The following is a 19,119-nucleotide window of genomic DNA, read 5'->3' on the forward strand; positions in this document are numbered from 1 at the left end:
TGGGAACTTGACACAAACCTCAGACCCTTGCCTTTTTAAAGAGCCCCACAGGTGATTCTGATCCACACCAGGGTTGAGAACCACTGGGGTCATCTGATGAGATATGTGCCACCATTACAAATGATGTTTAAGAAGAGTTTTTATATAATGTGAAAAAATGCTTGCAATATACTAAAGGCATAACCAAATTAACTGGGAACTGGACAGCTTTGCCAGGAATATCTCAACTGTCTGAAAGTGAAAAACCAAAAAAACAATCAGAATGAAACAAAAAGGACCCCCAAACCCTAAGGCCTAGGTAGAAACATGCTAACATGTCTTAATTCCAGATGATGGGATCACGGGTGTTTTCTCATTTCTAGTTCTCTGTTACTTTAAACTTTTTTTTTTTTTTTAAACCAAGAACAGGTGCTATTTTTATAACGAGAGAAACAACTAAAAGACAAGTGGCCCCGGGGAGGTCATCCTAACCTCCCTCTCAGCACTGTGCTGACTGCCACCCAAGGCACCATTCCCCACGCCACCCCCATGTGGCCGGTGCTCCCTGTCCGTCATCCCTTCTTGGGCTCACATGTGCTTTGCAGTCAATATTTTAATTAATCCCCCAAACAATCTTGCATGGAAAGTGTTGTTATCCCATCTTTCGGATGAGAAGAACTGCCTAGAATTAAAACTATGGTTCAAAAACCATCCAGGTAACATGGTGATGATTCTTGGCCAGAAAATTTTAGGCCCTCTGGCTTCCCTCCCGGCCTTCCAGAAAAAACGTCTTTGGGAGCAGATGAATGGGACAGAAAGCACGACAAATCTGCCATATCTCACTGATTCTAGGACGCAGATTTCTTCACACAGACACACACATCTCTGGAATCTGGATGTGTCTTACAACTGATGGCATCCAATTGTCATCGGCAGCACCCTTTCCTGTTTCGTAATGGGACCTAAAGTAAGGGTGCATTTTACGATCGAATGGCAGCTGAGACTCCACGAAAGGTACCATGTTTACAACCAAACTCATTATCCTATCCTCAAAATGCTACTTTTAACGACTATGTAATATTCTAGCAGATGGATGTTTTTTAATTTATTTAACCAGTTGCCTATTCGGAACACTTAGTCTGTTTATGATTTTACCATGATGAATACAGCTACTGGGAACACCTTTGCATTAAGTTTTTTCTTTTTCTACTTATGGGCATCATCATCTTCTCCCAGAAGTCTTGGGAAGCATTTTGACATTTCTTGCCCCATAATTTTTTATCTTTGCCCTTTATTTTTTACCTTTGTAGACCCATCTAGACATTTCTTCTTCATGGTACCTCTTCCCGGTGTCACCACCAGAGGGCTCTCTTCTGAGTCCCCCTGACGGTCTCGTGGTCCTGCTTCCTGTATTTACTGTTCAAACATATCTCTGCTGAAAAACTAACATTCCCTAGGGGGTGAAGTTTACACTTCTAGTCTAGCATCCCAGGCTCTGTCAAATTTGGCTCCAACCTCTCTCCTGCAGCCCCCTCTCCTTACCCAAACTCACGGCCCCAAAGTGGCCGTGAGGGGGTACTGCCTCCAAGCCTTTGCTCGCTCAGTTAACTCCACAGCCACCACACCAACGGAGGCTTTTTCTTTTTCCAAACCTAAACCATCAGACCCAGGTCAAGTTTCACCTTCCCTATGAAACGTTTTATGGCTTATTTGATCCTTATAACCATCTGGGGATGCAGAATGATAGGTATTCTAATCCTCATTTCACAGGTGAAGACACTGAAGTTTAAAGAGATTAAGTGGCTTGTTCAAGGTCGTACCGCTTGGAAGTACACAACCAGGCTTTGAACTCCAGGGCTTCCGTCCTTAAACCCAATGCCTTTTAGAGCCAAGTGCAAAGTACAACCATAAACTTCTTCTGAGGAGCAACTTGTGCCCAGATCATATATCCAGCAATGCCTACCAAGATTCAACAGCCTTCGGATTCTCGACACATACACGACGATAACGAGATCGTTTTAAAAGTGGAGACACCGCACGTCTGTCAGTTCCCAGCAACACAGGGGAAGGACCGGGCCAGTTATCCCATTCTCCTTCTAGGGATGGGAAGACAGCCAAATTTTTCTTGAATTATACGGGCGCTCAAATCAGCCCTAAACCTGACTGGTTTGGCTGGGCCCGAGGTCAGGACACAGAACGAGAGCTGCCTCGCTTGGAGACCAGGAGGCAGACCTAGAGAATGTGCTTTAACTAAGGGCTTTAGAGGACTTCAGGGAAGTCGCTCACAGGAAGCTCGAAGAGAGTGCATCCCTTATGTTACGTGACCATGACACTGCCTGAGGCTGAGGCAGCTCAGCAAGTGAGGCCTCAGTGCAAGACGGGAGACAAGGAACAGGAGGCTGGTGGCACGAGGCCACCGCTCCCTGACCCCCACTTTGCGGACAGTATGTCCTGGGTGAAGGGAAAGCAGGTGTTTGCTCCTATTCTGGGTCTCGCTGAGACACATGACCGAATCAAAGTGGTAAAAAAAAAAAAATCTTAACATATAACTGTGGCTCATGGGGAAGCATAACCGAGAGTCACTGTCAGAGTTTGCACACGAAATGTACCGTCTGACATATACTCACCTGCTGTCACTTAAGACAATAAAATGCTACAAGTTAAAACAAAAGACAGAAACAAACAGGCCTGGCCGACAGCGCAGCCTAAGCTGGTCCCTCATCCCCACTCCGACCGGGGGTCGGCTGCCATCACCCGCCGGCTCAGGATGAAGGGAACTCTGTGCTCCTGACAGAAAAGGGCTGTCGGCAAGGTTGCCCTCCACGTTCTCTCCTATACAGAGTGACCCAGGTCCCCAAGCCAACTTCTCCGTTCTCCTTGGCCAGGAGTGGGCCGGGTAGAGGGTATTAGATGAAAGCTTCCCACTGAAGCTGGGACAGTCGGTACTTTCTTTGGTTTGACCCGATGTCTTGAGATCTCCACAATAACTTCTCACCTCACAGGGCAGGCGGGGGACATGGATGAGGCAACTGAGGCTCAGGAAGGCTGAAGGGCCATGGAGGCGGGTAACACTGTTTCCCAGTCCTCTGCACACTCCACCCTGGCCGCACCTAAGAAGTGAATCCCCAGGACACCTTGCTTTCTCAAGGGTGGAGTAGAGGCCCCTTTAAAGGAAAAGGGCACTGGGACAGAGAGGGAAAGCACAGGCTTTGGGACTATCCGGCTCCTCCACTGGTTAGCAAGTCGTGTTGCTTCTCTGAGCCTCAGTTTCCCCATTTGTTAAGTGGAGAGGATCCGCAGTGAGAGCAGGTGAGTGTGAGGTCTGGGCACCGTATTTACATGCAGCTGGGGCTACCCGGGAGGGGAGGGATCTTAACAGTCACAGGGGCAGTACGACCTCTTTATGCCAAGAGGTAGGGCGAGGAGAGGGCGCCCTCCTGGCCTCACCACTCACACACACACACACACACACACACACACACACACACACACACACACACTCACTCACTCTTCTAGGTGAATTCAACAACCAGATGAAGAGCTGGCTTCTTGTGACCCCTGCGGTACATTTCTCAGCCCTGACCAAACATGGATTTGTAAATGCCAAGAAGCTACTCACCGGCTCAATTTTCAGAGCGTTTCGGTAGCTGCCAAAGAAAGCGGCCTGGGCTTTGAGGAAGGCCCTGGCCACACCATCCCCCGTAGTTGTGGAGACCTTCTTCAGCCGGTTCTTCAGTGAAGAGATCTGGTGAGAGAGAGAGAGGAGACACAGGTTGAGGGCAGGGTGGGAGCATGGCCAGCTAAGCCCAGCACGCACGGAGCTCCAGCAATTCCCCGGGCGGGGGATGGCTTTAATATCGCCGCTGCTGGGAGGACAAAATTGCATTCAGTATTAGGGTAGGTTTTCCAACTGGAATAGAAGGTCGTTCCTATTAGAGGGTATCAGATAAGAACAAAAACAAAACCACTTTCTAAGTAGTTTCAATGTACCAGGTAAGTGCTTTCACATCAATTTTCTAATTTAATTCTGTCAACAATCTTGCAAGGAAGGGATTAGTGTTCCTGTCTCACAAGGGGGAAAGAGTCTCAGAGAGGTTAGAATACAGGTCTAGGAACAAACCCAAGAAGTGGTTAATTGGAATATGAATTGAAAGTCTTATAATCTGAGCCCAAACCACACACATTATCTTGGTGCCAAATTACTCTTCCTCTTCAAATTACTTACATATTATTACTTACTTATATATTAGAAATAAATGGCTTATTTAGAACATACAATATATATCTCACACCTCATACTCTATACATTAAATAAGTATATTAAAAATTGTTTATCAAATGTATATAAATATATGTATAATATAAATTATTATATACTTCATGCTCTGAAGAAACAGTAGCAGCTTGTAGATATTTCCTCAAGAGATTTTAAAAAATAGACAAGAAAGCCATGGAACTGGGAAAAGCCACCAGAAATACTTAGTATATAAATGTAAGCTATAAGGTCTTACATGGTGGCTAGAACTACATTGCAAATTTGACTTAAGGGCCTCCTCGTGGTCAAAGCAAAAAGAGAAACACGAGTTGTGAGATTCTTTGTATCCACGTATTACAAACAAACCAGCCGAACAAATGAAAACACGTTTTCCTGGAAGTGGGAACTAAAAGAGATTTTTCCCTGTGAATCCTCAATGTAACATGGTGGCTGTTGCCCCCAGTAACAGAGACAACATCAAGCTTCCTGGTCTGTTTTGAACATGCTTTCCGTCCCCCCTCGGGATGCCACACTGCACAACTTCCGGGCACACCATTCAAACTGTGTTCCATATGAAAAGTACCCCGGGAACATGGCAATGTGGTAGCCTTGAGTCAATGGTGAGCAGGACCAGACATGGGCCCTGCCCTCATGAAGCTGACATTCCAGTAAGGAAAATACCAATCCGTGTGACCTTGCTACTGTGATGTGTGTATGACAGAGCTCACTAAGGAGGTCAAAGAAGGCTTCCTAGAGGGAATCAGGCTTGAACAGAAATCTAGAGGGTGGGGGCGCCTGGGTGGCTCAGTCGGTTGAGCATCCGACTTTGGTTCAGGTTATGATCTCACAGTTCATGGGTTCCAGCCCCGCATCAGGCTCTGTGCTGACAGCTCAGAGGCTGGAGACTGCTTCGGATTCTGGGTCTCCCTCTCTCTCAAAAATAAATAAGCATTTTTTAAAAATTCTAAAAAAAAAAGAAATCTGGAGGGGGAAGTATAACTTGGCAAAGAGGGGAAGGAACAGTACCAAACACAGGGGGAAAAAACCCGATGGTGAAAAGGAGTTCAGCGAATAGAAAGGACTGTAGGTTCCGTGGAGAGAATGGCGGAGAATATGGCTTTTATAAAACGAGGCGGGGGGCGGGAGGGAGGCAGAGGTCAGAGGTGTTGTGAGTACATTAAGGAGTTTTTTCCTTCTTCTTGAGGGAAATGTAAACCTAATGACGGTTTTTAAGCACACAGGTGACATTTCAGGAAGGTGTATGGGCTTAGATGTAGGACTATGTAACGGCCTGACATTACTCAAGAATAAAATAGAAAAATTAGATGCAGGCGGCCCATGAATCATCTACAAATTTTAATATGAATGAGTGATGCTCATTTTTCTGGGCATAGGCTCCACACTTTTCCTCAGATCCCTAAAGGTGCCTGTGAACCTAAAAATATTAAGGATCCCAGATCTGGGATAGATTACATAGACTTTAGAAATGCTCCTAGGACATTATTTCTTATTAACAAGCTTCTGATAAGGGATTTTTTTAGTGGTTTACGAAGATATATTTTACATACCATAAAATGCACTCATTTGAAGTATATAGTTCAGCCGTTTTTATTTAGTATAATGACAAGGTTGTAGAACTATGACTATTACCTAATACCCAAATATTTTTATCACCCCCAAAAGAAACTCATCTTACCGTCAGTTACTTCTCATTCCCGACCAGTCTCCCCCCACCTCCCTCCTTCACCCTGTCCTACGTACCCAGGAATTCCCCTTCTTTCTCTATGGATTTGCCGATTCTGGACATTTCACATCAATGGAATCACACAATACGCGGTCTTTTGTGACTGGCTCCCTTCACTTCGCATCATGCTCATTATAAACAAGGTTACTCCACGTTGTAGCACTTATCAATACTTCATTCTCTTTCACAGGTGAATAATATTCCGCCAAACGGACATACCACATCTTATCTATCCCATGTATTTATCTAAGGAATGGGCACCTGGGTTGTCTCCGCATTTTGGCCATTACGAATAACGCTACGGAGACAGCAGAGATTTTGAAGAAACTGAAGGGATAAAAAATCCTCTGTTGCCAGAGCCTGTGAAGATGAGCTGGAAGGGCACACGAAGTCATGGAGTGCTGTGCTTGGCACACAGTAAGTCACCATGGAGGGCTTGCTGAGCCGAGGGAAAAAAAATCCCGTGCTGTTGCTAATGGGGCATGCTATGTGTTTGAGCAGTAAACTGAGCAAAGGTCGGGCTACGGCTGATGTCCTTCTCTGGGAAGTCAGAAGCGATGGGAATATTCACAGAGGGGGTTGGTTACCCTCTCTCTGCTTGGAAGTAGGCCAAGGAAAACAGTTTTCCTCTAGAAGGAGTTCTGAGTATGTCTCAACACCTGGGAGTAAATATCCCATTGATGGTGACCTCTCCTGTTCTGGGGCACATAAGCCCCGCGCCAGTCGTGAGAGCCCATGAAGAGCAAGGCAGGCCACTCGGCACCCAGGCAGACTCTGTCACGGACTTTCAACTTGAAACAGCAATGTGAAAAAGAAACATGCTTTATTAAAATGTTAAAAAAAAAAAAAATATATATATATATATATATATGGCCCACTTCCCACCCTCCCAGTAACAGAAATGCTGCCTCTCCCAGGGACTAGGGTGACATTTCCATCCTTTGAAATGGTGCACGCCACTGTCACTCTCCTAGCTCCTCAAAGGCCTTGGGCCACCTGTGCTGCAGATTATTCCTCACTTAACCTTCCCCGGCCTTTCCCTTTCATTCGGGAGGTGTTTAATTACCTTGGATTCACAACGCTGCACTTCAGGTGAGCCTCTCCTAATGGCCTCATTATCATTTTACACAAAGAAGTCGTTGCTGATTGTAACTGAGCAAATACGAGTGTGTGCCTTTCCGCCTGCCCCAGCTGGTCTGAAACCAGCCAAGTGGTCCTGGGCTCTCGCTGCCCCCGTGACCACTTAGGCCAAGACTTCGGAAGACCTCTCCTCACCCGGCAACATGGAGAAGCTGCTGTCAGCACTTCCAACTTGGAAACTTCAAGCATATGTGCATCTGATAACCGGTGATAGCATTTTGTCCTTTAAATAAAAGCGAGGGCCGACGAAGGCTTAACATAACCCACAGTCATACATCTAAAACTGAACTTGCCGGGAGTACTCGCGGGGGTTCTGGTCAAATCATTAACATCGGGGTTCGCTGGGCATAATCTGGGGGCGATGGAAATGCTGATGAGGATGGCTTCCTCCTTTAATGAGGTATCGGGAGGAAGACAAACAAACAGAAGAGGATACTGAATCGAATGCATCAGCTTCTCCCCCCACCCCGCCCCGCATCCCATCTTGGTCACTGCAGTGTCACCCAGCTCCTCTTTTCCAGGGCCAGAGGCAGATGTTAGATTCCACACTTCTCCTTCCTCACCCACTACCACCCTCCATATCTTACCAGCACCACCCCAAACAGGTCCCAAATCCGCCCTCTCCTCTCCGTGCCCATGACCAGGGCACTGTGCCATCCAGCTCCACCCACCCTCTCTGGCCCAGACTGGTGGAGTAGCTTCCTAGACGAGCTCTCGGTCTCCAGTGTCCCCTCAGTGCCACCCACCCACAGCTGTCCCAGTAACGTCAGAAACATACGAATCCAGTCACTTCAATCCCTCCGTCAAAATCCTTCAACGCCCCCGCCCTTGGCCATCACCGCCTGCAGAAAAACATCGCAATGTCTCAAGAGTCGTTGTTGACGCTCTGCTCAACTGGCCTCACTTCCCTCAGCCCCACTTAACGTATATTGGGCGGGTAGTGAATTACTATCCAGAAGCCTACACCACTCTCCAGCCCATACACACGGTGACTACTCAGACAGCATGGTCTCTTGTCCCTTCCTGTCCTTTTTGTGAACATCTATTCACCCTCGGAGAGAGCATCCAGATGCCCATAAACGGGGGCCAAGGAAGTAAATTATACCACATCCTCACAACGAAATATTGCATAACTGCTAAGAAGTATGTGATAGCAGTTGAACTGATGTGAAAAGATGTCCACCAAATACTGCCAAGTGGGAGGAAAAATGAAAGTTGCAGAGCAATATATACAGCATGAATCATTTAAAAATTTATATATGCATATACATATATATATGCTTATATATGTAGTAAAAATCTAAAATGCCATGTATCAAACTTTAAGTATGCAGGGATGCTTTTGTTTTCCGTTTTATGCACTTTTGATTGTTTTGATTATCCTTTATTAAAAAGCATATGTTCCTTTTATAATAAAGAATTTAAATGAGGTATTTTTCCTTAATGGTCAAATGAAAGATTGCCCTGGGTTAAGGGAAAAGAGGGAATCCAGATGTCCCCTCATCTGCAAAGCCTTCCCTGACCCCTAAAACAGGGTTAATGACACCCTGCTGAGGCCGCTTGGACCGCAGAGGTGAACTGCGGCTACCACGTCTCCTGCTCGACTGAGTTCCCAGAAGGGCCAGCAGTGCTTGGCTGGTGTAACCATTCAGCCCTTGCTGCTACATGAAGGAACAGGCGAAAGAATGTTTTGATATCCTAAGTGGCATTTCCAGGGGCTGAGCCATTCTGCTTGGAGGAAAGTCTAGGATCACATTCTTCAAGCAGACTGATCACTACAAGAACCTGGTCTCAGTCGGGAAGGACTGGGGGAGAAACAGCTACCCATCCATTCCCCTTCTGCAGAAAGCCACCGCTTGGATGCAGCCGGAACTGCAGGGAAAACGAACCTCCGGATGCTGAAGCAGTCGAGGCGGACAGCCAGCCCAGCCTTAACACTGTAAATGCAACATGTGCAACGACAAAAGCAGTATTTCCCACCCCACCCCCACCCCCCGCCCCCGCACCGTGTTCTTGTTTCACCTGGTCACTGAAGGCTCTACCTCACAGATCTTGATTTCACCTGCTTCTCTGTCCCCATGCACTCCTCAGGTGGCAGGGCAGCCTGACTCACCTAATTTTAAGATCAGAAACCTGGCTTTCCTACTTAACCTTTCTGAGCTTCCATTTCCTTTGCTGTAAAATGACGTATCTGCAACCTACTTACGTTGTGAAGATTACAATATAATGGGCGTAAAATGGATAGTGGATATAGCGGATAGCCTAATTTGCTTTGGTATTCATGCTTCCTCTTTTACCTGGACTATTGCGACCATCTTTCAATTGGTGGCCCTTCTATTTTCACCCTGGTCTAAGACAACCTTTGCGTGAACTTGCCTTTCTAAAACAAGAGGCTACATCATATCACTCCCTTCCTCTAAATTTTTTGATGGCTCCAGTGGTGCTGGGTGGCTCAGTCGGTTAAGCCTCTGACTTTGGCTCAGGTCATGATCTTGTGGTTCTTGGGTTCGAGCCCCATGTTGGGTTCTGTGCTGACAGCTCAGAGCCTGGAGCCTGCTTCAGATTCTGTGTCTCCCTCTCTCTCTGACTCTCCTGTGTTTGCGCTCTGTCTCAGTCTCTCTCTCTCTCTCTCAAAAATAAATAAACGTTGAAAACAATTTTTTAATTTTTGGTGGCTCTATAGTGCTCACATAATCAAAGTCCAAATTTCTTAGCACAATATTCAAGGCCCTCTATGGGCTCGGCTCAAGCTCCATTTCCAACGCTGCCTTCTACTGAATTTCAGAGGTCTCCAAACCACCCCTAAGCCTGTGATATTCTTTATCCTATTCTTGAACAAAATCCTTTCATTAAAAAAAAAAAAAAAGCCCCTTTCTGTGACACCCTCTGTCAGAACAAATACCTCTTTCTTAGGGCACAGTAGCTTACTCCTTCCATTGATCCTAATCTTCGCAGGCCCCATGCTGGAGATGTGCCGGGAACAGGTGCGGATGGCCAGGACCCAGTGCAGGAGAGCTGTCTGTAGTCAGGCTCCCCCAGAAGAGCCACAGGCAGCTTGCTGCTACTCCAAAAGGGGCTCTCGGGTGGTATATATCATCATCCTCATATTCAGCTTTCTGAATAACCAGTATTTTTACATATCTTCTTCCCCACCAGAATGAAGATAACTTATCAGCGCTCAACAGATACAGGTTTCTTTTTATTTTAGTTTACTTTTTTTAATGTTTACTTATTTTTGAGAGAGAGAGAGAGAGAGACAGACAGACAGTGTGTGACAGGGGGAAGGGCAGAGAAAGGAGGAGACACAGAACTCGAAGTGGGCTCCAGGCTCCGCGCTGTCAGCACAGAACCCAACGCAGGGCTCGAACTCACGAACTGTGAGATCATGACCTGAGCCGAAGTCGGACGCTTAATCAACGGACCCACCCAGGCGCCCCGGATTTATTTTGTTATTACTCGGTTGCAACTTGTGGGCGGGGAGGCAGGAAGGTGGAGATAAAGACGGCCCACGATTCACCTACCCCCCTCTAAGACGCTCCTATCCACTTCTGACAGGAAAAGGGATCTACAAAATACTGCCAGACGGTGAAAAACGCAAGTTGCTGAGCAATATATATGGCAAAAATCGAAAGCGCCACGTATCAAGCATGAACTATGCAGGGATGCTTTCACTTTCTATTTTATGCACTTCTGATTGTTAGGATCTTTCGGTAGCATCCCCACTGCTTGGAGGATAAAGACTAAAGTCCTAGCCTGGCCTGCAAGGCCCGGGGTGATTGGCCTCAGCCTCTCTCAGATTCGAGGCTCTGTATCCCCTCCATGGCGTCCACCCTCTGGACTCCGGTCACACTGGCCTCTCGTGCACCCCAAGACCTCTGGTGGGCCTGGTCCTCCGGAGTGCTCCCAACACCATGACCCCCTTGCCCACAACCCAGCGCTGTCCAATAGGCCCGTCTGCCAATAATTTATTGCCTGTGTCGTCTGCTGTGGTAGCTGCAACTGAGTGCTCGAAATGCTCCTGGTGTGATTGAGGAACTGAAGTTTTTATCTTATTCCATTGTAATCAATTAAAATTTAAATAGCCACAGGCGAATAGTGGCTACCGTACTGAACAACGACCCGTCATCCTCCAGGTCTCAGCTCAAATATAATCACTTCCTGGGTCTGACCCCTCAGAGTAGACCAAGGTTCCCTGTCACATACTCTCCTTGCACCGTTCCTTCAATGTGAAATGGTGCATGTTGCAACAATCCCATAAATGTCTCTTTTCTATTAGGCTGGACATTCTAGGAAGGCAGGAACCATGACCATCCTCAGGGCTGGCACAACACTTCAAGCAGAGAGTTTTAAAAAGTCTGACTCAGGTAGCCTGTGCAAGGGGCCCCACTTCTCACCTTAACTGCCCAGTGTTAGAAATGAAGTCAAAAGGGGGCGCCTGGGTGGCTCAGTCGGTTAGGCGTCCGACTTCGACTCAGGTCATGATCTTGTGGTCTTGTGAGTTCGAGCCCCACGTTGGGCTCTGTGCTGACAGCTCAGAGCCTGGAGCCTGTTTCGGATTCTGTGTCTCCCTCTCTCTCTGACCCTCCCCCGTTCGTGCTCTGTCTCTCTCTGTCTCAAAAATAAATAAATAAATAGATAGATAGATAAATAAATAAATAAAAGAAATGAAGTTAAAAGATTTTTTTGTTTTGCCCAGACATCCAGCAGCACCTGGAAAGAGGCACTAGAATCACACTTTCTTTCTCCCTTTAAAAATGGCCTGTAAGGGGGCTCCTGGGTGGCTCAGTTGGTTAAGCGTCTGACTTCAGCTCAGGTCATGATCTCCTGGTTCAGGAGTTTGAGCCCCATATCGGGCTCTGCGCTGACAGCTCAGAGCCTGGAGCTTGCTTCAGATTCTGTGTCTCCCTCTCTCTCCGCTCCTCCCTTGCTCACACTCTGTTTCTCTCTCTCAAAAACAAATAAACATTAAAAAACAATTTTTTTTTTTTTAAATGGCCTGTAAGGACCAAGCCACATTGATTTTTCCTTTCCTGAACAGACTAGATATCAAGGCTGCTATAAGATCCCCTGGGCAATGCCTGGGTCTGGAGAGGAGAGAAGGAACTATTGCCTTGTTTTCCTATTTTCAGGGACACAGATACATTGGCTCCCTCTACTACCTTCACATGGGCAATGAAAAATGGCAGTGTATCTACCAATGCCTTCGTTCTTGCCTCAAATTTGAAGCACAAAGTCTTGATGTGTAAAGGCAATCCCACCCTACTGTCTGAAACCAGGAATTCATTAGGAGAAAGGAAGAGGAATTAGTATTTATCAAGCCCCTGACTAGGTACCAAACACCATGGCAGGTGTTTTCATACCCAGCATTGTATTAAAAACGTTACAACTGGGGGCGCCTGGGTGGCTTGGTCGGTTAAGCGTCCGACTTCGGCTCAGGTCGTGATCTCACAGTCCGTGAGTTCGAGCCCCGCGTCGGGCTCTGTGCTGACAGCTCAGAGCCTGGAGCCTGTTTCAGATTCTGTGTCTCCCTCTCTCTCTGCCCCTCCCCTGTTCATACTCTGTCTCTGTCTCAAAAATAAATAAACGTTAAAAAAAATTAAAAAAAAAAAAAAACGTTACAACTGGGTTAGACAGGCATGGTTATCCCCACTATATAGATAAGGAAAGTGAGCCACAGCACCATGTCACATGGCCAGACCAAAGTCAAGCCCAGGTCTGTCTTACTCCAAGTCTGTGCAACTTCATGGATTCTCACTGCTGCCAGGATTTCTTAAGACCAGCAAATTAGATTTGTCCTTGATACTGGTTTATTTCTTCCCCAACTTAAATCTATCTCCATTATTGCTTCCTCTCATTCCTTGTTTTTCTGTTTCTTTCTTGAGAACATGGTTGTACCTTGACCTCAGTTGGCTTTAATTGCTTCTTCTGCATCCCATTTTCCCCTCAAAGATCCTGGTTCTCCATGGGGGAGTGGAGACCGTGCTAGTTACATGGAGCTCCAAGCAGGAGCTGGCTATGACCCTCGGGGCCCAGGCTGCTGCTCCCCTCTGTCTCTCTCCTGACATCTCACTGGTTGAGCATTAAGTCAGAAAGTTAGAGGCAAGCCTTACAATCTAAGCAGTTTTTGTTAGACAAAAGGATCAATTTTCATTATGTGAATGGCTACTTCACTATACGCTATAATGGCTTTGTTGAGCATCTTAAAAACTATCAAGTCCTTAAAATGCCACTCTTGGAGTAAAAAAGTAGAATTTTGAAACAAAAAGGCCCATTTCCACTATCTGCCTAACAATAGTGCACCACATACTAGAGCCCTCCAGCCCCCCAACCTCATGCATTGAATCTAAGTACCCCGGCATTTTAAACTGAAAAACAGAAGCAACAACTTTGCATTCTTCTACCTATTTGTAATCTTCTTCTTCTTCCAAAAGCCCCCCCCCTTTTTTTTTTTTGCCCAGAGGAAGTGAAATTGTCTTTGTTTTCCCTATAAAACAATTTAGCTTTAACACACACACACACACACACACACACACACACACACACACACACACACACAATTAATGCAGCTGAAAATCCTGCCCAAGCTAAAGGAGGCTACAAGCAAGAGCTGAGCTCTGAGTAAATGTGTATTTATATTATTAGGTGGTCATTCAATAAAGGGATTATTTCTAACCAAATATGTGCATGCGAGTATGCCTATATATATACATGCATCCGGGGAGTATTTTAAAAGAAGGGTTTTCTCCCCCATACTTCTGGCAGTTTAGGTTTAAAGGTCAGATTTAAACTATCACCATGTTTCACAATGCAATCTGTGCAGTGCCGCGTAATGAAATGGTTCAGTAAAGGTGCTCGTGGAAATTCTTTTAATTAGGTCTAAGGCTTTTCAGTTGTCAACATGAATAAACCAAGAACCATTCTCTTGCAAACACAAGGCACAAAATACAAATGTAAGTTACCTTTGAAAAAACAGATACACACTTGCAAAAGGGAAGTTACATGTTTTTTTTTTTTTTACAACATATTCTCTGCCGATTTTTTTTTAAATGCCAACATCTTTCAACAACAAAATGGACTGCAAATCAAAAATAAAGGGGTTGGTCTATTTTTAATGAACCAGGACACTAATGCCTGGTTCTAATTTGAAGTATTTGCAGGAAGACTAAAGTTAATCATAACTAAAAATGTTGATCAAGAGATTAATGACGTTCTTCATGGGCAAAAGCCATCTATCCATTTAACTATAATTAATTCTATAGATCAGCGGTATTTCAGTCAGACATGTGAACGTCTCAGAATGACTCCTGCAAATTGAATGATATCTATTAAAAATGTACCAAAAGGCACTTTTGCCCTCACCACCACTATCTGAGACCTAAAAGATGAGTATATCACAGCAGGAACATCATCAAGACTCCTGCCTTTCAAAGCGATGTTGACAAACGAAACTACTCAGACTGGGAATCTTTAGCCATCAGTTCAAAGCTAGATCTAGGGATGGAAATTCTCAAAATGAAAACTGTAAGAACACGGTACCATTGCTTGGGGAAGTTGGATTATATTCACACTGAGCTCTGATGGAAAAAGCAAAACTAAATAAATAATTCCAAGTACCACCAGCAGCTCAGATTTAGATGGATGGATACAAAGGTGCTTGGTTGCTAAAAGCCAACTGGCTTTTGGACTTGAGGAAGAATGAGGCAACTCAAATGGAAGGACCGCAGCATGTAACATGCACGTGTAATGAATCAGTGCGTTGACTGACCAATGAATGAATGTATGTCTAGCAAACCCTGAGCATGAAGGTACAATACCCAAAAGTGTGCTGATTTAGTCTGGGGTCAAATTCTGCTTTAGATGCTGGCTATTTGCTGGTGACTTAACCTCTTCTCTTCATCTATAAAAAAGGGGCAAAGTACCCCCCCCCCCCCCACCACCACATTTGTTTCAGAACTGTTACCCAGATTAAATGTCAACATTTTCTGAGCCTCTAGCACAGTGCCTGGCACAGAGTAGGAGCCTCATAGATGGTGGCTATTTTTCCATACAACTCCACTCCAAAGCCAAAACAACCCTAGCCACTACTGTAGCATAAAAATAAAATAGCGGACTCACAATTAACATTTTCTAGGGCATCAATTACTGAAATGTCACTCATTATGCTATGCTAAACCCGGTGGGTTTATTTAGTGACCCAAACTCGGTGTGTATTTGGGAGTTAATGAAGTGCACGGTGTTTACAAAGATAAAAGCGGGATTTGTCTCAGCAACAATCCTGGGCTGGATGGATGTAGATTTCCACGCTCAGGGATGCAGCCAGGCCGGATCCATGGTAGATCACATGGATACATCCCCACAGAGTGAGATATCTTCCAATGGGATCTGGGCATCTCCACCTCCTCGGGGGAGAAAAAAAACAGGAAGGGGGGGGGGGTGGGAAGTGTGTATAATAGATGTGTTTCACAGTGTCCCTGCTGTGATGAACAACTTGATCCACTTACAGTTCCAAACACATGATGCATAAAAGAGCTGACAGAAATTCAATTCTTGCAAAGAAAAGCATCTGCTCTCTAGTGGGAACGGCCAAATATTAAGCAGTTTTAAGGCAGGGCAAAGACCTAGAGGAGCGCACTTCATTATCTGGATAGCCAGAGTAAAGAAATGCAGAGGATTACAAACGGACGGACGAAAAAGTAGCCGAGATTCCAAGCGTTAATTACCCAGAGTACAAGGATTCAAGTTAAATCTTTGTTACGACAAATATTAAACCCAGCTGTGTTTATGTAGCAGTTGTGAAAAAGGAGAAAAAAAGAAACCCATGTACAATATCTGTGAGCTCTGCCAGTTAATTGAATCCGCTGGCAGCCCTTCCTCTACCACGAGCCAAACATCCTCAAAGATAAAATGTAGCTTTTAAACAGACCTGGGGAAACGGAATCAAGAAATTTCAACCAATAAAACACAACTCTTTACTGGTATAAAAGTAAAGTAAAATTCAGTAATGAAAGGAAGGAAGTCTTTTAAACATTTACTGCATTCCAAAGCTTGGAGTTGCGGTTTATTGCTGAGGTCTCTTCTGATGTCCCACAGTGCTCCTGCTCCAGCATCTTTAATGAAGTCCCATAAACCCCCATAAAATACTTGATTGTTGACAAATCGTACGCACACACTCAGGGCAAGGCCCACTGGGTCAGGATGCTCCTGCCCTCGCTGTATGAAATTTACAAGTCATGGGGTGGACACCGTCAAGGAGAGTGGCCAACACAGAACAGAGTCCTACAGACAAGGACTTAAAAGCATGAGGGGTGAATGGTGATAGGTAGACACCTGAAGACATACCAACCAGGAAGCCCAAAGCCCAAACATTCAAGTGTTTCAGATGAGGGGAAGAAAGATGATTTTTCTATCATAAACCTGGTGATAATATTATAGAAAATTTAGAAAAATAGAGAAAAATGTTAACTCATAGCTTTACTACCTTTTTTTTTTTTTTTAAATGTTTATTTTTGAAGGGGAGAGAGACAGAGCATGAGCAGGGGAGGAGCAGAGAGCGAGGGAGACAAGGAATCCGAAGCAGGCTCCAGGCTCTAAGCTGTCAGCAAGTGCCCAATGCGGGGCTCGAACTCACAAAGTGTGAGATCATGACCTGAGCCGAAGTCGGACACTTAACCGACTGAGCCACCCAGGTGCCCCACAGCTTTACTATCTTAACACCCTACTGCTGGCAATTTGGGAGATCTTTTAAAAATCTTTTACTTCTGTGTATATGGCTATTTTTCTTCATTGTCTCATAGTAGATGTGTCATTTATTCTGCTTTTTTTCCACTAAGTTGCATCTTTAGCATTCCCTGTGTTGCCCACAGTCTTCATAACCATCATTTTTAATGACTGTAGGGTGCACTCCACTGAATAGCAAATGGATACATTACCTTAATTACTCCTCCTAATTTTGGATATTAAGGTTGCTTCCAACTTTGGTTAACAAAACATCAACAATGCTATTTGGTTAGGTGGCTTTCTCCATTTAGAAGTATTTACCAGAAAAAAAATCTTAGAAGTCGAATTATTGAGTCAAAAAAAGAATACACATCTTAACGTCCTATTTAAATATATCATGATATAACAAAGCCTGTTATAAAAGAGCATCACTCAGGCTACAAAAAGCATGGAGTGAAAAAAGGAAAAGAGTAAGCAGACAGTAAAGGCCTCCACATACATGTGCTTACACAAAAGCCTACAAATTTCAGGCCAAAGAATATTAAAAAAAAAGGCCCTAACTGAGCCATGGGAAATCTTGTTCCCCAGTAATAAAATGTGGTACGTCCACATCGCTGGAAGCCTGGAAGAATTTGAGTTCCCTTTTATCAAGCTTTTTAAAAGCTCTCCAAACTATGTACTGGCCAAGCAGCCTATACTTACTTAATGCTCTTGAAGGAACAAGAGATGTTATTTAAAATTTAGGAGAGAAACAGATGAAGAGTGTTTCGTTAAATGGCTGTGGAGGGAGGGGACATTATGTTTCTGTTCTCAGCATCCACATGGGCTTGAGATAAACATGAAGTCTATAAACAGGCGTGGAAATCAATAAGAGACGTACTATCTTTGCAACATTCCTCCTCTAAAATCCACAGCTGGGGAACAATACAATATTGTCAGTGAGATCGGCAAATCTGCAAGTCTCATGGAACCCAGCAAAATACAATAGCATTAACCTGGTCAACCTGTTTTTCTTCCTTTTTTTTTTTTTTTTTTTTTTAAGGTAGAAAAAGATAACAGACGTAAGATTACAGAAGTTGAGACGAAACTATCTAGGTACCTACTAGAAAGCCAGAACCACCCTACCTCCCAAGTTACCCCTTTCCCCGTGTTCATAGATCACATGAAAATCAAGAGTGATGTTCTGAAAGCAACTCGATATTGGAGCCTCCTTTTTAAATTTATTTCCAAGTCCTCTCGTTTTTAAAAATGAACATAAGTCATAACTGATGTATGACAGAATGCATAGAAAGTACAGCTGGAGGAGTTGTGACAAATGTATGGACCCGTGTAACCACCACCAAAATCAAGACACAGAATGCTTTCTTCACCCCAAAATGTGCCCTGGTGCCCTTGTCAGTCACTCCTTGCCTTCTCCAACCCAGCCCAAGGCAACCACTGGTCTGCTTTCATCCACCAAAGACTAGCTTTTGCTCTTCTAGAATTCTATATAAATAAAATCATATAGTATATTCTCTTACATCTGGCTTCTTTTACTCAGTGTTAGGTATTTCAGATTCGTCTATGTTGTCGGGCAGATCAGTTGTTTCTTTTTGTTGCTGAGTAGTATTCCATTTTATAAGTATATCACTGTTTATACAATCACCAGGTGAGGGACACCTGGGTTGTTTCAGTTTTTGGCGATTATGAACAAAGCCGCTGAAGACATGCACATACAGATATTTGTGTGCACATAAGTTTTAATTTTCTTGGGTGAATACTTAGGAATGAAATAGTTGGTCAAATAGTAAACCTATGTTTAACATACACATTTATAAGAACTGTAGTCATTTTATTTGGGTTGTACCAGTGGGTATATGGTGGTACACTCATTGTAATATTAACCTGCTCCTTCAAGGAGCATGTTTTTGCGTATTCATTGGCCATTTGAAGATCTTTTACTGTTAAGTGTCTCTTCAAGTTTAACTGGGCTATCTCCTTATTACAGGGTTTAAGACTTCTTTATATAACCTGGATAAAAACCCATTTTCGTATATAGGTAGGGAGAATATTTTCTCTCAGGCTATGGTTTGCCTCTTCATTTTTTCAATGGTGTCTTTTGAAGAGGGTAAGTTTTTACTTTTATTAGGTTTGATTGATTGCTTTTGCTTTTATGATGCGTGCCTTCTATGTCTACGAAATCTTTGCCTACCCCAAGCTCATGAAGATTTTCTCCTCTATTTTCTTCTGCTCATTTTATAGTTTTTGCTTCTATATTTACGTCCAGAATCCATTTTGAACTAGA

General features: G+C 44.4%; 1 protein-coding gene across 1 annotated transcript in view; it reads right to left on the reverse strand.

The window, feature by feature from the left end:
* The window catches only part of DENND1A (DENN domain containing 1A), a 509,944-nt gene that overhangs the window by 150,992 nt on the left and 339,833 nt on the right, over nt 1-19,119 (reverse strand). Inside the window, 1 exon segment of the mRNA XM_053908275.1 lies at nt 3,599-3,724. Within this exon segment, the coding sequence (XP_053764250.1) occupies nt 3,599-3,724 (126 nt within the window).

Source organism: Panthera pardus, unplaced genomic scaffold (assembly GCF_024362965.1).
Source record: "Panthera pardus isolate Hobbes unplaced genomic scaffold, ASM2436296v1 HiC_scaffold_20, whole genome shotgun sequence".
NCBI lineage: Eukaryota > Metazoa > Chordata > Mammalia > Carnivora > Felidae > Panthera > Panthera pardus.